Source organism: Drosophila sechellia, chromosome 2L (assembly GCF_004382195.2).
Source record: "Drosophila sechellia strain sech25 chromosome 2L, ASM438219v1, whole genome shotgun sequence".
Taxonomy (NCBI): Eukaryota; Metazoa; Arthropoda; class Insecta; order Diptera; family Drosophilidae; genus Drosophila; species Drosophila sechellia.
Window position 1 is genome coordinate 7,204,135 of NC_045949.1, and position 22,052 is coordinate 7,226,186.

Sequence of the window (22,052 nt, forward strand, 5' to 3'; positions counted from 1 at the left end):
TATGTGCAATTGTCTTATATTTATAACCTCACTTTCACTCAGTTTGATTACAAATGGCAAGCACTGTAAAAGCCAAATGCGCCGTCAAAAAATAAAGCACATCCAACACAATCTACAGATACATTAGAAAATATCTCAAAAATCAACACAAAAACTACGGGCGGTGGCGTCGCAGCCAACTGAGACGTCAACTGCGCTGGCGACGTTGCACAGTGGGCCGGATCTGCTTTTTTGTTTAACAAGCTTAAACATTAAATAAACGGCAATAAATTCCATTCTGTTTGAAAGCAATTTTAATTAAATTAATCAGCCTGATTAATCATAAAAATGTATCTTTTACGAAATGCATGAATATTGATCATCTATATAAAGTATTTAGCATATTAACCATTCAAAAAAAGGGTTGTATACATAATTAGTATTGTGCTATTGCTATTTTGTAGGCTCTCTCGCAAATTTTTTCGACTTTTGAGCTGAAAATGCCCACTGTTCGTGGGGGGTACAGAACAGAACGCCACAGATTTTGAGCGTTCGGATCGCGCATGAGTGAAATAAATTTTCACGCTTCCAAACAGAGCGTCAGCAGAGCAGCTGAAGTGGGAAGAGACTTCGACGGCGACGTATCACAATCAGAAACGATCCGACAACCGACCGACAACCGCCGTCCATTCATAGAGTGACTTATATTTTTTGTGGGGTCGCAAGATCTCTCCGATCCGATCCCATCCCATACGATCCTATCCGTTCCGTTTGGATACGATCCGATCCGATCCGCAACCGATCCGCAGAATCAGTTAAAGAGTCCGGGCCCGATCGGTATTCGGTACAATTCGCGAGTGAGTTTTTCGCGAGCGCGGAGGAGGTGGAAAATCCCACGGTTGTTACGCCTTTACGTTCTCGAAATGATCGGCTAGCGATCCGCCAGATCAGATCCATATGAACGGTCAGCGCGAGTGTTCCGAACGCGAGAAGAATTCTCCTCGACTCGACTCGCCGCCTCGAATGTGTGCGTCTTGTGATGTTGGGAACATGGGAAAAACGGGCGCAAAGGATGCGCCACAACTTCTGCGGAGATCGAAATTAACGAAAACATAACTGAGGAGCAAAAAGGAAGAGATTCAGCCAAAAGGCAGCGGGTATAGCGAATATAAAAACCAAAATAAAAAGTGCGGACAAAATCAGAGTCGCGCGACTTGGGTCTTCGGCCTGGGATTCTGATTAAAGCGCACGTTTAATTTCATTTTTTACGCTACTCCCTGGTCGTCCTGCATCCCGCCATATACCAAATCCCCATATCGCGGGGCCAACAAAAAAATAAAAAACACAATTCCCCAGTTGGACTCCACCCTTGGCCAGGCTTTTGATTCGCTGTTCAACTTTTTGGCCTGGGACTTTTTGTTTGTTTCGTTCGCTGGATCGCGAAACCCGGCCGACAACTCCTTGCCAATATTCCTTTTGGCCTTTTGGCTCAGTACGCCGGCAGCTTTCTCCGTGTGCGTACGCAGCCCCAGTCGCAGACAGCAGCGAAAACAAAAAAGTGAAAGATCGGGAAAGATCAGCCAGATCCGACAGATCACCTCGGATCAGATCGGTGATCATGTCGCCCGGGATTCCGCCACCGACCGCCAACTTCCCCCTGATGAAGTACACACATAAAAATATCCACTCAGCTCGAGCCGCTTGATTAATTCGCACACGTCAACGGTATTCAACTAAGCATCTCGTGTACTCATCGTGGCCGCAATAAAAACGGCGTTAACTTTTACTACCTGCCAAAAAAAATACAGCAAAAACATTATATATACATATATGTATACATATATATATTGCACTCACTCACTAAACAAAGTAAATTAAAACAGCTCAACGGGCCAAAATTTGGTTTGTTGCCGCTACATTTGGCGGCTTCAATCGATATGCGTTTGCTCATGGTAATTGCAATTTTAATATTCGCAATGCCAATGACTGGATTCGGCTGGTAAGTGGCACTTAAATACCTATTATCCATTCAGAGATACTTAAAAGTCTGTACAAGTGATTAGTGGGGAAATAATGTAATTGTTTAATGTATTTGTATTATTTCCACTCACGCTTTTTATAGCCTGTTAAATAAATTAAGTTGCTCCAAACATAATAAGTTTGCGATTTCTTGAATAATTAAAAGAAAATAATAGATATTAGCAATTAAGGATAGTTTAACCAATATAATTATTTTAATCACTTTACTTCACTGTCAGTCGAATATGAAGTACATAATTTATTATGCATGTTTATGTTTGAATAGTATAATTATTATGTTATGTGCTTGTACTAAATCCCACCCGAATATTATTTAGAAAGTCTCTTATTTGAATCATCTAGTTTAGTCTTAGGCACACCGGCTAACAAAGTCGCTTCGATTTGGCTCGTTGGTGGTGGTCGCTCAACATGCAATTTATGTTCTGTTTCAATGCCAAAAAACCCATTACCACCCTCGCGAAGGCCTTTTGGCCACAGAGCATCTGTGTTCACGTCAAATCGCATCAATTTACGAGATAGAGATTGGCGTAACCGCTTCCGGTTGCGGGGACAGAAAATAAAAAAGTTCATGCCCCAAAATAAATGCGTTCGAAATGCAAAGGCAAATGCAAATGCAAATGCAAGTCCAAATCAGAGCCAATCGAGCGTGGCGACCGACTCGGCGGACCTTCAAAATGTGACGTTTGATTTAGATTTAATTACATGGCAACTTTTCTACTCTCCCTCTTAGTTTTTGTGGCCAAAATAAATAGCAAAATGTGTAGAGGCGGATGAAGCCAAAAAGCCAAATGACACTTGGAGCAATTTATGCGCGAAATTACAGGCGAAAAGGCGTCCAACGAGATGAATAAATAAATAAACAAACCGCGGAGGACAGACATCAAATAGAAAGAAAAATGGTGACGGGCCGGCAGGGGCTTCCTTCTAACACACAAGTTATGCACTTTGCCAAAATATTTGCCAACAAAGTGGCATCAATGAATTTGTCCCAAGAGGTCTCATCCTCCTGTACTTTATCTATATACATATATGTATATTTGGCAAAAGGTAGAAATATTGCGGCTGTCAACGGCGTCGAAAGCTTCAATTTGGCAGGGATGCAGGGTGGCCAAAAGGGGGCGGCGTGGGCGTCGCGTGGCGTAGACTGCATGACGATTACGTGGCTATATCCACTACAAACATATATATTTATATATGTACTTTTCATTCTCATTTATTTAATTTGAGTTCTGTGCAACTGGGCGCGTCAGCAAACGAAGGTGGACACCTGCGAAATTAAAGGCAGGCGGGGTGAAAAACGTCTGGGTGTTTCCATGCTGCATCCAATGCAATTGCCCCTTTTTCACCATAAATTAATTAAATAATTAAAGATCAAGTCCAGCGCTGTCAGTTCTTTTTGCTGCCTTTTGATGTCGAACGTTGAACGAGTTGTGAGTGTAAGTGTGCGTCCATGTGATGTCGACACAACCCGAAAGTTGCACAGAGAACAAAAATGAAGCCTTCTTCTGTGCCACTTTCTATGCTTCATCTGTTGCGCTCAAGGGCTCTATATTAAAACCTAAAACAGCTATAGTTTAGCAAATTGTATTTTAGACTCCAGAAAAAGGGCTATTTACAATTGCATGCATCTAAAAAACTTAAGCCCCACACTATCAAAAAGATCAAAAGCAAACTATAAAGCAAATGTGGCTAATAAAACTTCACTCTTGCCATATCCCCAATATAAGAGCCACCGAAAATAATACAATTTTAATAAAATCTCTCAAATCCATCAGCAACTTAAGCGCACAAAACCGATCGATAGTTTTACAATAACCACTCAAGTGCGGATCTGCGCAATTTGCGTTTTGCAATGGGTCCGGAAATAGCGAAAATTAGGCGATTTGGGGGGTTTACAGCCCCACAAAATCGTATCTCATTTTGTTTGTGTGCATTTCGCGAAATTCGCAGGCGAAGTGCACTAAATCAAACGGTCGTTGTGTGAGCGATTGAGATCATAATCGATGGGCCAGAGATGATGGGCAGAGACGAATGTGGATCGCACTCGTATTGTGGGTAGATGTTGCGTTAAATGAATGGAAATTCCAGGCAACAGAGGGGCAGCCAATTATACTTACATCAAATTGCCGTTGATCGGGCAGAAATTTAGCGCTGATGTGTCTGGAATTTAATTAAAAACAGCGCGCGAGACGATGATGAAGATCTCGCAAATTGGCGAGATCTGCTGAAGTTTGATTTTTCCACTAAGAAACCCTAAATGAGCTCATATCCGTTGGAAAATCATTTGACATTTGCCGGCGACTTCCTGCTTTTCATTCAATTTACAGCACAAATTTTCATTCATCGAAAATCCGTTCAGTCAGTGCCCCTCGTCTGGTGATTTTCCTTCTATTTTTTTTTTTGGCTCTCGCAGCATGTGAAATGGTAATTAATGCCAGGCGCGGCAATAATGGGTTAAGGCAAACAGGGGGTGGTGGGTGGACCAGTGGCCACTTAGTCTCAAGCTGTGCTGGCTCCACAGTCGGTGGTTGCATCAACAACATTGCTCATACGCCCCGTGCACCACGAGATCATCGATGCCGCGAATTTGGCACACTTCATGAGCCAGCAGCAACAAGCACCCCCAACAAAAAAGCAAAACAAAAACGCAATAATTATGTTCAACTAACGAGCAGACAAAAGTCGGCCAATTGCCAAAATCCAATGCAGATGAGTTGATTATGAGCAGCAAAAAAGCGTCTCTGACACAATTCGCTCGACATTAACGAGAATACCTGTGCCCGTGCCTCTAAAGAAAGTTTCACGTTCAAGTTTCTTTCCCCAACCTTAAGCCCCAAAAGTAGCTAGTTACCGTGCTCTAGATCGCTGCAAATCTCTTAGTCAAGAGTCATGCCATTTGTTTATGTTGTTAATTTGTCGCTTTCCCCCTGTTACATTGACGAATGTGTCTGTCTTCGGATTGTCTGCCAGATGCATCATAATTAAATTGGATGACGAACCAAAGAACGCGGACAGACATGGGTCAAGTTGGAGGACGGTGTGGCCCATGAACAGGTAGAGGGCTTGGCCATGATGTCTGTCAAGTGGCCCAAGAATATGTGCTCCTCGCCATCTCGAAAGGATGATGATGCGCTGGGATCAGCGGTTTAAGAAAGTACGGAAGCTGATTAATGGATTCAAGAAATTCAACATAAAAATTTGAGTTTTAACAGAACTTTATTAATTTATAAAAAAAACCATACCGTACATTAAGTATTCCATTTACCTTGCAATGTCAACATCATAACAAAATACTTTTTGATCTCTAATGCCGCTGGCATCCTAAGCTCCATGGAATCCTTGTCCATCGGCCGGTGCCCAATTCCTCTTTCCCACAGCCTCAATCATCGTGATTAAGCACAGTTTAGACATCCTTGACATGAACATGACCATGTCCGTGTGCCGATGATCGTTCCCTGGGCCCAGCTACGCCTATTTGAGTCGTAATTAAGTTAAACGTTGTCGCAATTTGCGCACCTCAAAGTCACCAAGCCCTGAGATTGATGTCGCCTTTGTTGGCCCAGAGAGTTAAGCCAGGTTAAGGCACTTAGGGCTAAAGTTGAAGTCGTGCCCTGCCCACTGGAACCAACGAAGGAGGCTTGTTAAAGGAATGACATTGCCTGGCATCGTAGAAGACACTCATAGTAAATATGCCTGAATTATTAGCCAGCGTTTTTGTTGCGCCAATTGGACATGGACATGTCTGGGAAACAGTAAAAAAGGCTAGCTTAACGGATATGAGGACCAACCAAAAATATGTTTTAAATATGTAAGGGTAAACTTAGTGCTTAAATAAAAATAGAAATTATATCAATGTGAATTTGAATGTGTTCTTGGCATTAGAATGGTTTTATTCACTCAAGCTTAAGATTCATATGCAAATCAGTGATAAATAAGATGTTTATCTTTTAGAACGAATTAGAGGATATGTCGGGTGCCAAGTAAACATGTTAATATGCTAATTGTCAAATGACAAACATCAGTGTTTCCATACCCTTACTCCTATACTCCTTCCCCAAAAAAAGGTGCCAAAAAGCAGCATGCGGCGCCCACACACGATGCCGCACCCACCGGATCAGATCGGTTGCCAACTCCCAGACATGTCAACACCTTTTCGGTGTTTCTTATTTATTTTGTCGACTTTTTGCCAGTAGCTGTGGCTGCGGGGATACCTAATCGATTGTCAATGCTGCCGCCCACATCAAACGCTTCACCCTCGAAATTCGTATGCACAAGAGATCAGCACTTGCGCTGAGGCATTCTGTAGGCAAATATTTGAGCGCGTAAATGAAACTGACCAGCCGCAACAGCACTTCACTTGGCCAAGGCGATAATCCAACGGACCAGCTCACAGGCAGTCAGCAAGAGCAGTCAGAAAAGTCAGCAGGCCAGAAAATAAAAAAAATCCAGAGAGCCGGCCAGGCGACCAATCCAATGGCCATTCATTCACTTCTCAACGCTTTGTTTAAATACTTTGCCACTCGCATGTTGACAAGTGGTTTAAGTCGTTGATTTGTTTGCACGGACCCTGGAGAAAGGGGGCAAGAGTCGGGGATGTTGCAGCTATCCCCGACTCTTCCCCCCTTTCTCCAGGGTCCTCACGAAAATGAGTCAATCAAACAATTCTACTTATTTACATAGAGATATTAAGATAGCAAGAATTAAGAACTTCAGGGAAGTGGAGTGTTAAACTACTTGTGCATTGAAAGGGAACTTAAGTAAAGCAAACTAATAACCCTCAATATCCTGGAAAAATGGTATTCAAGAGTATTGATATACTTCAATTAAAGTTCCTGCATTCCAGGACAGGCCCGAATAGTGGGGCAACTTTTATCCCCTCGTTCATAGAAACTGCAAGTGCACGGGGTATGGGTTATTATGGGAAATTTCAACCACTTGTCTGTTCGGGAGTACCAAACCAAACCGGGCACTTTGATCAATGCCACAGCAGGCAAGGAGAGAGAAAGGCAGATACAAAAGAAAAGAGAGGGAAAGGAATCACTGAAAGTCCATTGAGGCCTATAACGACACCCATACCAGGCAAACAAACGCACACAGATACTGGGCGCAAAATAAAGATACGTTTCCAAGTGTTGCTTTCCTGGATGCGATGGTATGGTGTAGTATGGTATATTATGGGGAATGGGATGGATGGGAATGGGAATGGAAATGGGCAGAGGGATCGGATCGGATCGGTGGAGGGACCTGAGAGACCTGAAGTTGTGCTGGCTCCTTTTCATGTTCGCCGACAACTTCGCTGCCGACTTCGCTGGCAAGTAAACTTCAGTTCAACTTCAAAAACCAAAAAGTGTCGAACGATCTGTTGCTCCACTCTCTGTGCGGCTATTTTCCGCTTAACGAAAATCTCCTTTTTTTGTGTTGAGTTGCCATGTTTCGAGTTGCTATTTGTGTTCGGTGGTGGTGGCAACTTGTGTGGTTGAAAGGTGTTTGAGTTCTTTAGATCTCTCCAGTCATCAACGCAACGCAGCCAAGACGTCATCATCATCAAAGCAGCTACATTTAGAGTAGCAGCAGCAACATCTAGATTCCCAACAGCAACATCTCGATCGAAGATGAAGATGATCATTGTGATTTGAACTTCAATTGTTTCTACTTTGTTTACCAGCGCGTCTATCATTTGAAGTTTGTTTTTGGCGGTCGATAGGCGGTTGTGATTGTTTTTGTTGCCTTTGGAGTTAATATTTTCGTTAAGTACTTGTGCGTGCGTGTGTCTGCTCTATTTGTTATTCGGATTTTTTTCATTTTGTAGCTATTAAGTTGTCATAATCTCGTCGAGTGTTTGGGAAGTGTGTGTTCACATTTTGTGGCATTGCCACAGGGAGCTGCACTGCAGCAACAGCCAGGTGGCAAAAGCAACCCAGGTGGGCATCGATAATGGGAATCTGAAGCGGTTCAAGTGGTTTATCTACTTGCTCCGAGAAAATTGGGGCCACCAGAACTGGGTTATCTGATATGCGGGAATGCGGGGAATTTTTCAGTAATTGGAATTTGTTAAGGATCATTGAAGTCAGCAAATTATTTTATATAAAATTATTATGATAAAAAACTAAATTAAAATTGCAATTCTTGTAACGAAATTTCCGATTTGATGCTACACAATACCACCCGGAAAGTTCTTTCAAGCACTGCCACGTTTCGCAAAACTATAGTAAAACTGTTAATATATATCTGAGACAACAAATCAGATCCACATATCATCCGGTAATTGGCGTATTTGTCGGCTAAGCCACTACACTTATGAGTCTGGCGCCATCCAATGCGTAAACCATGCCGCACACAAGTTCATTAAAAATAGTTTTATTTATTTATTTGTACTGCTTAGCCGAAATTTGTCTGCGCTTATTTGCTCAGAATGCCACAACTGCAGAAGAGGGAAAAGCACATACTTCCAAAAAGATGAACTCAATTTTAGCGCGGTTTTTCTGCGTATTTTTTTCGCCGTCAAATGCTGCGTATACGTAATGGCGACGATAAAGAGGTCCTCATCGAATGTTTATTATCATAAAGCCGATGCGTAGGCAGAAGTCAATCAATAAAACGTTCACACATACATGCAGCCACCAATATTTAGCCAATTTTTCCAATAGATGCAATTTTCGTTTTCATTTTGAATGCCATTTGCCGGCTAGTTCTGCGGCGTTAAAATTTAATTTAGGTGGAAAATTAATAATTACCCAACAATGTGGGTGCAGTGAGCACACATCGATATATAGCCGTGTGTGTGTATACCTATAGTAAAGTATATATATTCATTTCGAGATCGACTTCTCGGGTATGTGTCAGCCAGCATTCAGAAGCGGCCACTGGAAATTGTTTCTGCGGGCACTAGTGCTCGCCTTTTGGCGCTGATTTATGTTTTTCCATTTCAGATTTATGACTTTTTAATAGCTCAATCGCTCGGCTCTTCGCTTTTTTCACATTGCACATTCGCGTGAAATTTACTTTGCCTGTGTTCCTGAACTTTGCGCCGATTTCCATTTGTGTGGCAAGTGTTTCAGATGGTTTATGCTCGTCCCGGTTTGAGATTCCTGGGTAAATAAAGCGCTTTGTAGGGCCTGCTGTTGTTAGTTTTGCTCAGCCCTCAAGCATCGATTGATTGATTTGTCCATCATCTATTGCTGCCAGCAAATCGCGATTGCCATTTTCAGAGCCATAAAATTGAGGGGAATACTCAACTGAGTCAGTCTAAAAATACAAGAAATCACTGCCAAGCCTCAGTGAACCTCAAAATGTGAGCTACGTGCAGATTATTCATCGATGACAAAGTGCTTGTCTGGTCTGATAAAAGGCTTCGGGGCAAACCCTTCAGGGAAAACAAAAAGTTGGTCATAGATAATCGAATTTGGGTGCGCCCTAGGTGGGAACTACGTGAAATGGGTCTCTGAAAGGGTTTAGTCAGAGCAGAAGACTAAAAGGCAATACTTTGAAATTAGAATGAAACATCTTTTGGCAATCAATTTAACCTAAAGCTGATGCAGAAAGTATTACTGATTTATGTGTGTGTTTCCTTTAATTTTTTCAGGGCGGAGGGCACCAACATCCTTCTCGATCCAAATCTAATGTGCAAAAAGACACGTCGTCTGCGCGGCAAGTTGGCCGAAATCTGTCGGCACGATTCGGCCCTGCTCAAAGAGATCATCATCAATGGCATCAACCTGGGCTTCCGCGAATGCGAGTTTCAATTCCGCAACCGCCGGTGGAACTGCACAATTCTGCGCAAGAGCATGAGGAAAATCTTAATGCGCGGTAAGTACTTTTCATAGTCGAAGGAAACTAGTTTCGGTGCAGGGGGGATATAGTTTATTATGCACTGCCAACGGGCAATGGGCTGTCAACACTCCGGGTGAGTCAACCTCGGTGGGGAAACCAGGTGGAGTTGCCATCGCCGGTTAGCTGCCTAATTACAACTCATCGTTGCACGCCCCGACTTTGACTTTATTGTACTTTTTTTTCGGGTTGTCATGGACAAGGCCTTGCAGACCGCACCATCCATCAAGTTGCATAATAAAAATGCAGCGACCCGCGCTGATGAATAGCGCCTGAAATGAGCCTACAAAGCTGTCAATTTTAATAAATTATTGCATGGCAAAAAACGAAAAGGAGGAGGACTGGATGGGATGGGATGGATACCGCTCTCCTGATCCTCGATCGCCGCACTTAATGACAACAATGCGCAAACAAAACACATACCAAACGGTGGGTATGTGCCATAAATTCCACGGGCGTAACCACCGAAATTCTCCGCTGGTCGGATTAAAGCCTCGCCCTGTCAACCTGTCAGCGAAACTGAAAAAAAAAAAAAAAATATTCGCGAACAGAGCCCTCATGTAACACTCCATTTTAGGGTGACTCAAGACATATCACCTGTCGCGGTGCAAAAAAGAACCAGCACTTCAACTTCGAGCGCATTACAAGCGTATGCAAATTAAAATCCCGGCGATTACAATTGCGATTCGGATTTCGATTGCGATTTCGCTTTCATTAAACGTGACTGCAAACACCACTTGCGATTTGTGATTTGCATAGAGCAGCGATCGCTGATTGGTGATCGCCAGTCGAACGAGCAATAAATCATTTTGTCGCCCAGGCTGGCAAATTAAAATCAATCAGGCGACACGCGCTGACAACGCCAATGATTGACGATTGATTGAGCACGCTTGCACTTAATTTTCTTTGAGGAAAATATTGAATAAAAATTTAAATTCAAATTAAAAAAAAATGGTAGTTATAATGCATCCTTTAAATACTTAAATAGAGCAACTCCTATTTTCCAGATTCCCGAGAGACGGGTTTCGTGAACGCGATCACAGCCGCTGGAGTGACCTACGCCGTGACGAAGGCCTGCACAATGGGTCAGCTGGTGGAGTGCTCCTGCGATAAGGCGCACATGCGCAGAAACGGCGGCCAGCCGCAGATGGTGACGGCGGCCACGGCAGAGGCAGCACTGGAACGGCAGCAACAGGCGGCGATGCTGCGACAACAAATGCCGTTGCAGGATCAACATCCCAGTCAGCGGCTGAGTCGCATGAACAACACCAACACCATGACCGATATAGCTCCGGTGGAGCATAGAGGCGGGCGAAATCGTAGGCCCGGCGGAAGGCGGGGGCGCCGCAAGTTCTGGGACAACATAAAATTTCCGGAGGGGCAGTGGGAGTGGGGCGGTTGCAGTGACAACGTGAACTTTGGCCTTCGTCACTCGCGCGTTTTCCTCGACGCCAAGCAAAGGCAAAGACGCAGCGATCTGGGCACGCTGGTTAAGTTCCACAACAATAACGCAGGTCGACTGGTAAGTAATACAAAAATATTAGCCACTAACGCTAGCCACCATTCCAATCATCTTAGTTAAATATAAGTTATATAATTATTATAAATAACAAATGCATCCTGAATCCTGGCATACTTTCAGGCCATTCGCGATGCCATGCGGCTGGAGTGCAAGTGCCACGGGCTGTCCGGCTCCTGCACGGTGAAGACCTGCTGGCTGAAGATGCCTCCGTTCCGGGAAGTGGCAGGACGACTGCGAGACCGGTACGACAGTGCCAGGAAGGTGACGTTGCGCAACGACGGGAACAGCTTCATGCCGGAGAGTCCGTACGCGAGGCCGGCGAACAAGTACCAGTTGGTCTTCGCAGATGAATCCCCCGACTTTTGCACACCCAACTCCAAGACGGGAGCACTGGGAACTCAGGGCAGGGAGTGCAATGTGACCAGTTCCGGATCGGATCGATGCGATCGCTTGTGCTGCAATCGAGGACACACACGCAGGATTGTGGAGGAGCAAACCAACTGCAAGTGCGTCTTCAAGTGGTGCTGCGAGGTGACCTGCGAAAAGTGCCTGGAGCACCGGGCGGTCAACACCTGCCTCTGAGAGTGTCCTTCATTACATGTATTACTTTCTTCGGTTTAGTCAGGAATAGAATTTTGAAAGCTTTCCATTTCGCGTGATAGAAAACACACACTTACAGAGAAAACGTTTTAAGTATTAACTAACAAGTAAACACGAGTATCTCTAATCTTTTAGCTAGTTGTAAATACGAAATAAAAACCACATAAACATGCCTACGTTATATCATTCATATGCAGCTCATGTAAGCCTTGTAAATAGTCGCAATAAAAATGAAAGAAAAACTAAGCCAGACAACTAGTTTTTATTTTTAGCTAATGGCAAGTAAAATATATTTAAAAATAGTAACTAACTTATAGGGGACAAATCTCAGCCCATTCTGGATTACAACTCCATCCGCTTGTCAACCAATTAATTGCAAACAAATTGAATTTTAAGTAACCAGATTGTCTACAACAAAATGATATGCTAAACGGAAATGTATTTCAAAACGATTCGGCCATTGATTGAAATCTGCATAAATGATTAAACGTAAATTAATGAAGACAACACACAAATCGATTGAACAGACGGGCAGCGAAAACGAGTTCCCAGTTTCATTCAAGTGTATCTATCTATCTTTTGGGCATAGTCATTCCGTTGACTTTCCCATAAATTAACACAATTTTATTGTTGTCGACACGAGATAAAAATCTATAGAAATTTGCCTAAACAGCAAACAAAAGTTCGATGACAACGGAATAAATGCAAAACGCATTTTGAACAGAATGAAAATTGATTTGCCCATTGTGCATAAATTACCATTCACAGACGGATCGATAGAGCGCCATCTATCTTTGGGTGCATAAATTAGGAAATCAAATCGATTTCGCTAAATGCATGTAATTAAATGAATATCATATTGTTTCATTATGAGAAACAGAAGCAAGCAAATATGCATTTTAAAGGTTGCTATCAGCAAAACGAAATTCATTGGAATTTCAGATTGGATGGTCAAAAGTTGGTGATGAATGAGTTAAAACGATTTGTGTGTTTCACTATATAATTTTTTGGTTGAATTTATTCGATCATAAGTTGATCATGCTTAGAATCACTTCTTTAGTATTATATTTTAGAAAGTAATACTAAATAAACCAAATTAATAAGGAAAAAATTCTCTGTTCGAACAAGGCTTCAAGACATCGAAGTAAGGAGCCCAGGGAATTATCCAAAGCACCAGACTGATCCGAATTCCGATCCATTTGCCTACTTGGAGCTGATTGTGGGCTCTCTTATTTGGTTTATTATTTTGGGGCTGCCGAGGAGACAAGCCCATGCCAGCGATAAGATACTCCCAATCCCAGCAACATCAGCGGCAGCAGCTCTCCAAAAGCAACAACTAATTAACAATCGCATTCATTTTATTTATCGTACAAATGCAAACCGCTTGACTTCCAAAAAAAAAAAAAAAAAAAAAAAAATGAAAAAAAGGAGAAACAAAAGACGAAAACTGTATCTCCATGCATTTATAAAGCCTCGGCGATGTGGATACGGGATTGGGCTCCAGATTGGATTCGAATTGGGATTGGAATCTTCTTGGCCGCTGCTCTGGCTTTAGTTCACTTGACTGAACAAAATGTACGCCGAGATATATGTGCCTTGGTATCGCATCTCTTCTCCTCCGCCTCGCGTTGTTTTTCCAGATTCCAGTGGCTTTATCTTGGGCGCGTTAATGAGATTTGCTTGTATCTGAAGCCATTCGGCAGATGCGTATCAGTGGATTTCAATTAATTGTGGCGACGCTTATTAGTCATCCATCTAACAAACTAAACACGCGGCTGGCGCTACCTCAATCTCACTCCTGCTCCGTTCTTTTTCTCTAGAGTGCCATTGACCTCCAACTGACCTTGGCTGCCGTGGTTGAAGAGGGCCCTTCATTCAGCTATGTCAATAAAATTAAAATTTTTTTTTCGTCCTTACACAGGAAAGGAATTTGTCGCTTGGCCATGTGATTAATATTTTATCTACAAAAACTAACAACTTTAATACTGATACTATCAATTTAATGGCTTTTCAGCTAGTAATATGTCATCAATTTCCTGAAACAATCGGTCTTTTTAAGTATTCATTAATATTTAGTTTATATACGCGCTTGGTAACATACAACGTAGTTTAAATTATTTTCTCTATCTGTAATTAAATTCTGTAATAGCGGCTTTTTTCTTTCAAGTGGCGCCTAAAATGGCGCCCCATATTAATCTGATATATAGGCGATATATAAATGTGCCCATATAGACACCAACTAATGGCTTAATTCGAAGGTGTACATATCGATCCTCAATGATCAAGCAGCAGGAACCATTTTAGCCAAATTGCAGTTCTTGGCCAGCAGAGCTCTCGAAAGGAGAAGCAACAACAAACAACGGCAGTCGGGGCGCTACAACAATAAAGAAGAACAACTATTAAGACCGCTTGAACGCCTGTCCCGGGCTCCAAATAACAGCAACAACAGCAAACAGCAACGAAAAACTACAGAAACAAAACCTGAAACATGAAATTCCTGCGTAATTTGTAAGGAAAGGCGTGAAGAACACCAACGAAGGCAACACCTTAATTAATGTTATTAAAATGGAACGAACGACCGACCGATGGACCTGGAACCTGGAACCTGCAACCTGGAGAACCTGCAACCTGGACCTGGAGACGAGACCTACAGCCCATGAAGTCCCAAAAGACAACCCGAAGAATGGGCAGAGAAGAAGGCAAGCGTAAAAGAATGTGGCAAAAAAGGGAAGGGAAAAGGGTAACGCAAAAAAGGGTCGATCTTCCACAAAAACCTTCTTTGGGTTTGGTCAACTCCTGACGTTGACTTCGAAAGTGGTCATTCTGACCATGGAAAATGGGAAAGTATAAGTCTGTATAAAAAAGAAAATTTCAGGACTATCATGGAGCATAAAAAAGCATAACTAAGAAGCTGCTGAAAACTAGAAACCATACAAATTTAAATTTGTTTCTAAATGTTATTACCTAAAACTATATCTTCCTAACCTATCCAAAGCTTACATAATTTGCCAGCTCAAAACTCTGCTCCTTCGGAAAGTTCCCAGGCTCAAAGACAAAATATGACCATCTGGTAATCAGACACGCTCCATAAGCAAACCCGTAGACTCTCCACAGATCCATGGTCTGCCTCAGAGTCTCTGGACTCTGCTGTCAATTGCGACTGGGTTCCCAACGTTCGTTCTAAGACGTTAAGGCAGATTTATCACTGGACACTATGGAGCGCTGACTACTTGACATATTCATTAAATTTGCCACATTGTTGCCGGCAAAGAAACGGCAGACAAAGCAGATGATGCTCATCATTTTGACACCTTAATGTGGTAATTAGGGTTTTTCCCCACTTCCTTCGATGCCGTCGCAGATCCTTAAAAGCCGATGATCGTGAGCAAATATTAACACAGATCGGATCGGGAGGATCGCAGATGGATGGGCAACGCCTCGTCCCGGCCTGCTCCGACCCTTAACGGTTTACGGCGAATTGGCTTAAATTATTTAAAGATTACAACCTCCAATCGGTCCGGTCCACAAAAAGGAGCCGGAGGCGGAGATGCGGAAAAAGATCATCACCCCGAACGATCTGTCTGCGATCGTGAATCCTTTTTTCGGGTGTGAAGATTATGACACAGCAGAAATGGCAGGCGGCGGAACCAAAACGAAACGAAGCGAAAGTCTCTGGCAGCAATTAATTTCAAATTTTTTTTCCGGCCTCATGGCAGCAGGGCAGCTGGATAGCTGGATGGCTGGATAGCTTGGGCACCAAGGTGATCCAACGAAATTGCAGACAAATTAAGATAAATGAATTGTTTAATTGTTCCATGTGGCGCAGGATTTTGTGTGGTTTTGTGCCCTGCTAATTTGACTTGTAATGTGAAAAATTATGTAAGGGGTATGATTTAAAATTAAATTTTATGTTTAAAAGGTTTATACTGTGGAAGTATAAATAACATTTTGAGATCAATAACCTATCTATCTGAATATTTGAAATGCAATCTGAAATAAAATGGTTAGGCTTAAATGCAAGATTCGATGGAGTTGTTAAATTTGCAATAAATATTTTTAAAAACTTCCATCCATAAAAATGTAATCAATTTTAGTGTTTTTACAATTCATAATGCTATTAATTAGGCATTAACACCCTGGCAATACAACACAAATGGCAGAAGGGTCATCAATCAATGTTCTGATGTCTAAATAATGCAACACCAAAGTTGAGCCTTTTGGCCAACCTTTGTGGTGGGCCATTGTGGCCGTTTTCAGGGCTCAACACCACAAAGGACTACCGCGCTAATTAATACCAAAACGAAAGCCAAATCTCGATCCGTTCGTGCCACAACTCTTGGGCTTAAGCCACACACGGCTCACGATCGCCATCTTCATCGTCCATCCCCACCATCTCCATCTAAGCTAAATAAAGTTATTAAGCCTTGAAGCCAAGAGGGAAATGTTGCAGTGCCAAAAAAAAAATAAATAAAAAAATGGGGAAAACAAAGGGAGGAGGAGCAGAAGAAAGACTGAAAGGCTGAGAAGCGAAAGGCCCAAAACGCAGCATGTGTTAAAATTATATAGAGAGTGCGTGTGTGGACCGTACGAGTGGACCCCCCTAATGGCGATGGACTCAACTGAACTGGACTTGGAGTGAGCTCTCCCCCCGAAGGCCCCACATCTCGGAGTTAATAAAAAACACATAATTGCGTATGTTTTTGGGTCTCTCGGCGGAGATCCGTACCATATAGCCCCACATCCACGTCCACATCCACATCCACATCCCATCGGCCGATCAAGTGCGAAGTTCTGCGCAAACGCCAAGCGCCTGTGAAAATATGATTTTTGTTGCCATTTCGTGTTTTGCCACTTTGGAGGTCTTCATCATTTTTTCATCGTTGCTCTCGGTTATTGTTGCCCCTGCTGCATGTTGGATGTTGAATGTTGCTGGTTGCTTGCTTGCCGGTTGCCGTGTTTGTGTCGATCTTGGTCTTTGTGTTTCCATAAAACTGACCCCATGGGCAGTGAAATTAAGTTGATTTTTAATGCAGTCATGGTGGGTAGTCAAGCCAGGTGGGTCTCTGCCCGTCTTTCTTACTTTTTCATTCCAGTTCCTGTCTCCCTCACTTGATTTACATCGATGCAATTCAAAAGTTATGCCTTGGAAAAAACATATTTTGTTTTTAGTTTTCATTTCTTAGCGAAACAACATTCGTCAAAGATTATATATATGTGAAATGATTAAATCAGAAAATATTTTTGGTCTTATAGGCAATGTGTTTAATTTTTAAAACTTTAACTACAGCTTTATAACAATACTTCTTTTATTATTCAAACTCTATACCACAATTTCATAAACCTCATTAAATTAATTTTACAAAATTATTTCTTCCATTTCCTCTCACCCGTTATGCAAACATAAATTCGCTTAAAACCTATAATAAAATTAATTACCCCGCCGTTGCCAATAACAACTAACCCAAAATACTTCCGTCCGCTCCTCTTAACCATCGTTCCCCACTCCGCCCTGCCCACATTTCCTTCGACGTCGCCATAATAAATTTCAACTTGTCTACACCTATTTTTACAAACATTTAAAAATTATTACACAGTCTTTTTCATTATGCCCGGGATGTGCGGACCCCATGATGCCCATTGCCCGGGCCTGATGACCTTAAATTAAATGTGCAGCACATGAATTATGTAAGCTGTTTAATAAAGTGATTCCATTTGCATGCAAGAGCCCCGCACGCATGCGCAGCGGGCAGTCCCCAGTCCAGAGTCCCGATCTGGAAGTGGACCTCAAGCCGGACTCCGACTTCAACAACTTACTCAGTGCACTGAGAGAAATCTAGAGAATGAGGAATGGATAATATGAGTATGGCAAACTTAAATGAAATACAAGAGATAGATCCTGAAAAATACATAAATATCAATTCGCAATTTTTAAAACAAGATCACTAAAAGTATTTTACTATTCAAAATCATGTAATATTGATCCGTTTAAAAACTCATCTTATTTCTCTCCGTGCAAACTGGACCATGGAGTTGGGTGTTTAAAGATGGAAGTGCAGGATGAGGAGCCTGGAGATCTGGACTTCAGGCTGGAGTTGGGGATTCACTGAGCTGGACTTCGCGCAGCGCGCGCTGATTGTCGCTTAATAAAAATGGTTATTGTGTTTTACATTTCTTTTTTTTTTGCGTCTCCTCGGCGTGCAGAAGGGGCATGCAGTTGGGGTGGAAGATTTCTGTAGATTGCACAGTCGGCTATTTATGTGTGGCTTTTGTAAGAATTATTAATGTAAATCTTTCATAATTTTCAAAAGCCGTGCGCGTGCTCAATGCTGAAAAATCAAGGAATAAAAATTTATGGGATGATTAAAGGCAATACGACCAAAAGATACCCTAAATGGTATGTATTTGTTCTTTGGCATAAGTAAAGTTAATCTCAGTATTTGAAATACCCTATCAGCTAAATATTGTCAATTCAAGTTACAAATCTTAAATCATAAGAATATGATTAATATAATGAACCAAAAAAATCATTGTATTCCAATTTCATTTACGTTGACTTACGATACCATCTGGCAACGCTGTGTTGCATCCTGTGCCGCAAGCTTAAAGCTACCCCCGGTGAATCCCCAAAGCAGAAAGCTCCCAAAGCTCCGGCCCTAGTTCATTCCGATTTGGCTCCACCCACACAGGGCGTTCATTTTGTCGGGTAATCGCGGACATGCGCAGTGGAAGCCAGGGGGTTGGATGTGGATTGGATGCACTCCGTTCGCCAGACGGCAAACAAAATGAAGTTGCCAGGATGCCAGTGCAGCACATATATCGCAAGACGGCCACATGACAGCAGCAAATCAAAGTCAGCGGCAGCTATGGCCAAATGTTATGTCTTTCCCCTCCAGCCTCCAATGGGAATGCATCTGCAAATTCCACGGCCTCCGGCTTTTTTCCCTCGTCGGGTTTTTCGGCCAACTGTTGCTGCAACTTGTTGGATGACGAATGCAGTCGTCGTTCAGCGCCACATCAACGTCATAAAGCCCAGCAACAATGGAGTCTTCGGCCGGCTGTCCATTCCGATCCCTCATCTGCCCATAGGTGCCCCCATATCATCTCCGTCCATCTCCATTCCGTTCGCCCGGCACTTCTTCTGGTTGGCTGGCAGTCACTAAAAGCCAAGATGGCCGCTATGGACCCAACGAGTGGAGTGCTATGCACTTGAACTTTCATTTTGATGATGATGATGATGACCACAATGTCGACGAAAATGTGAATGAGCGCTGGACAGTTGAAGTCCGGCTAACCACCTTTCTTTCGAAGGGGCTGGAATGAAACTTTAACTGGGATTTGACATTTATTTACAGGTCGTAATTGGATATAGACGATTTTAATAAAAAATTTATAAATACAAAAGTAATAGAGTGAAACACACAATATAAGCTATAGTACTTCGAATCCATCCCTGGCCATCTGAGCACTGTTTACACCAGCTCGTTGCGGAGTTTTGTGCGTGCTGTGGTTTGTAAACCACTTGAAACAATTTTTAATTGTAATTTGCGCAAAGCTACGCCTTCCCGCCAACTCCCCAGGATCGTGGTAGCTAAACTTGACATGACCGCGCACCGAGACTGGGGCGGAACCCCAGCTGAATGGTGGTTGGGAAAGGGAAAGGGGGACAGACTTCGGAAGCTCCGCTTGCATAGTTGAGAGCCAAAACATTGCTGGCATGCCAGTCGCGGCTGCGACGAGATGCTGCCAGGAATTTTCATAGAAAGGCGCTCCCGGTATGCAGACGCGAGCTGCACGAACTTTGTGAGTTCTTCTTCCCCACTCCCCTGAAGCACCGGTTAACCCCCACCCAACCCCCGTGAACCCCTGACCCTTAACGGTCGGGCGATATATGTAGGTGGGCCCGCGGATATCGACTGTTTCAATTTTGGGACGACAACGCGCAACGTGCAATTAAAATTGAAAAATTTTCCCACACATCTGCAACCGAAAATTGTGAATAAAAAATAAAAAAGAGACGGGTGAAAAAAAGGGGAAAAGAAGGAAGAGCGAGCCCTGCACTGATTTCTTTTTCATGTCAGGGCAATGCAAACTGTGTGCACTGATTGGAGGCCAGCGGAATTTTTCCCATACGAAAGAGCAGACCCGCTGCCCCCATCCTCATCCTCATCCGCAGCCCCAAACCCTTTTTACCTTGTGCCACTTTGGCCCCAAGAATTCCACCAGATATGTTCGCAATGTCGACCGATTTTGCAGGGCAGGGGGTTGTGCAGTTGCAGTTGCCGCAGAAGCTGCTCTCGAAATTACTTCGATTAATTTTCGCTTAATTTTTATTTTTATTTCTTACTCCGCCGAAGAGATATTTTTTTTTCGACGCGAAAATTTGCGTCATTTTGTCAGATTTTTGTCAGGATTTATGAACGCGCCATCGTTTCGAGTTAATTAAAACCAAAAAATCGATCTCAATGGCGGGCAAATAAAGCCAAAAGCAAATAAAGCGAAACTGAAAATTAACTAAATTATGGTGGCTTGTTTTTCGGTAACCCTGGGCTACGTCATTATGATGAATTTTTCTTGGATTTTTCCTTTTTAATGAGCGCAAATTGTTTGGACCTTTGGCGAGGGCACACCTATCCAATGATTGGAATATATCGCTGTTGTTTTTCAGGGGGATTGGACTTATTAGAGGCATTAGAAAATAATTATGTAAATATTGTTATTTTTGGAGGAGCTGCATAATAAACAAATGAAAGTACGAACATTTCAAAATAATCAAATCAAATTATATCATTTGAATCTGTTCTTTTAGGTAGCGAAAGAAAACCTAAATTAGTAACCCCACCGAGTTCAGGGCGGAATCATGCCCACTTTCCATGTAATTTGCAAGTGCTCATTAAACACATTTCCCTAGTTGAAAATTCAATAAGAAAGCCACCCCTCGCCGGGCAGGGGAATCCCATCAACACTTGCCCTGGCCCAAATACTCATGTTAATATCTGTGAAATTGATCTGATTGTAATTTTAACATCATGCTTACCCAAAACCCTTCCACGTCTGAGCGTTAAGCCCCCGCCTCGGATTCCTTGTTCCTGTGGAATCCCTTACGGTTCACTGAACAGCGGGAAAAACAATGATACTACCCTCCGGCCCTCAGCTGTCTGCGTCTGGTTGGTTAATCCTTTCGGTAATTTATGCGCCCTCATCCAAAAAAAGCTGCCACTTACCGAACTAATCATCATCAGGCTGATTCCGATTCCAATTCCGAGTCCAACTCCTGCTCCTGTTCACGTCACGTGTCCTCCTCATTGGCAACATTGTTCTTGTTGTCGTCGTGGTTGTATTGTTTATTGTGACAATTCTTGTCAGCGGACCAAGCAAATGTCAACGGCACATTGATGGATGTTCCTCTCCTCCGGCAGAAGCGACTGTGCCCGCTCCAAAGGCAGTTGAAGCCACCGCCGCCAGGTGATGGTGATTCATGGCAATTGTATGCGGTAGATGTGATGGTCAAATGCCCGCTGCCGTTGTTTGTCTCCGCCTTTTTTTGCTTTTTTTTGTGGTTTCTTTGCGGTTGAAGTGCCTGCAAAATGGATTGAGAATGGATGGATGAAGGGGTCAGCTAAATAAGAGATGCAGTGCTCGGAGCTGTTAACGGATAATTTTTAATGAGCTTTAACATTAACATTGTGGCCAAGTGGAGGGAAAGGAATTTTTACGCAAGAGTTACTAACAACTTATATAATACAAGGAAGTATCTATATGCGTCCTTAAGGAACATATCTCTACGAATCAATTAAACAGATAATCAACCAACTGATTGCACTCACTCAAAAAATAACCTTATTGACATAAATAGTTTTAATTTGACAGGCCATTTATGATTGTCAAGATCTAGCAATTGCGTAACAAATGATTAGTGACCCCCATTTATGGATATTACTTTACAAACTACAATCATTCCCACTATGTTTTCCTTTAAATAGGCTGAGCATTTTGCCTTCAGCAGCAGCTGGCAACAAGTGTTCATTCAGCTAGCCGAGAAATTCCCTTTGAAGTGTAACAAGTAGCGAGTGAAAAGTCAAAGAGG

General features: G+C 42.7%; 1 protein-coding gene across 1 annotated transcript; it reads left to right on the forward strand.

The window, feature by feature from the left end:
- The first annotated feature begins 639 nt into the window (after window positions 1-639).
- On the forward strand, window positions 640-12,199 carry LOC6611515 (protein Wnt-2). Its single transcript, XM_032725268.1, has 4 exons — window positions 640-1,978; window positions 9,602-9,825; window positions 10,854-11,368; window positions 11,489-12,199. The coding sequence occupies exons 1-4, from the start codon at window positions 1,917-1,919 to the stop codon at window positions 11,948-11,950; spliced, it is 1,263 nt and encodes a 420-aa protein (XP_032581159.1). The 5' UTR covers window positions 640-1,916; the 3' UTR covers window positions 11,951-12,199.
- Window positions 12,200-22,052: the final 9,853 nt, after the last annotated feature.

What these genes read in the sequence shown, in the direction of transcription:
- LOC6611515 (XM_032725268.1), top strand. Translation starts at nt 1,917, where the DNA reads ATGCGTTTGCTCATGGTAATTGCAATTTTAATATTCGCAATGCCAATG. An exon ending in CCAATGACTGGATTCGGCTG is followed by an intron (nt 1,979 to 9,601) that starts GTAAGTGGCACT and finishes TAATTTTTTCAG; the next exon opens with GGCGGAGGGCACCAACATCC. An exon ending in ACAATAACGCAGGTCGACTG is followed by an intron (nt 11,369 to 11,488) that starts GTAAGTAATACA and finishes GCATACTTTCAG; the next exon opens with GCCATTCGCGATGCCATGCG.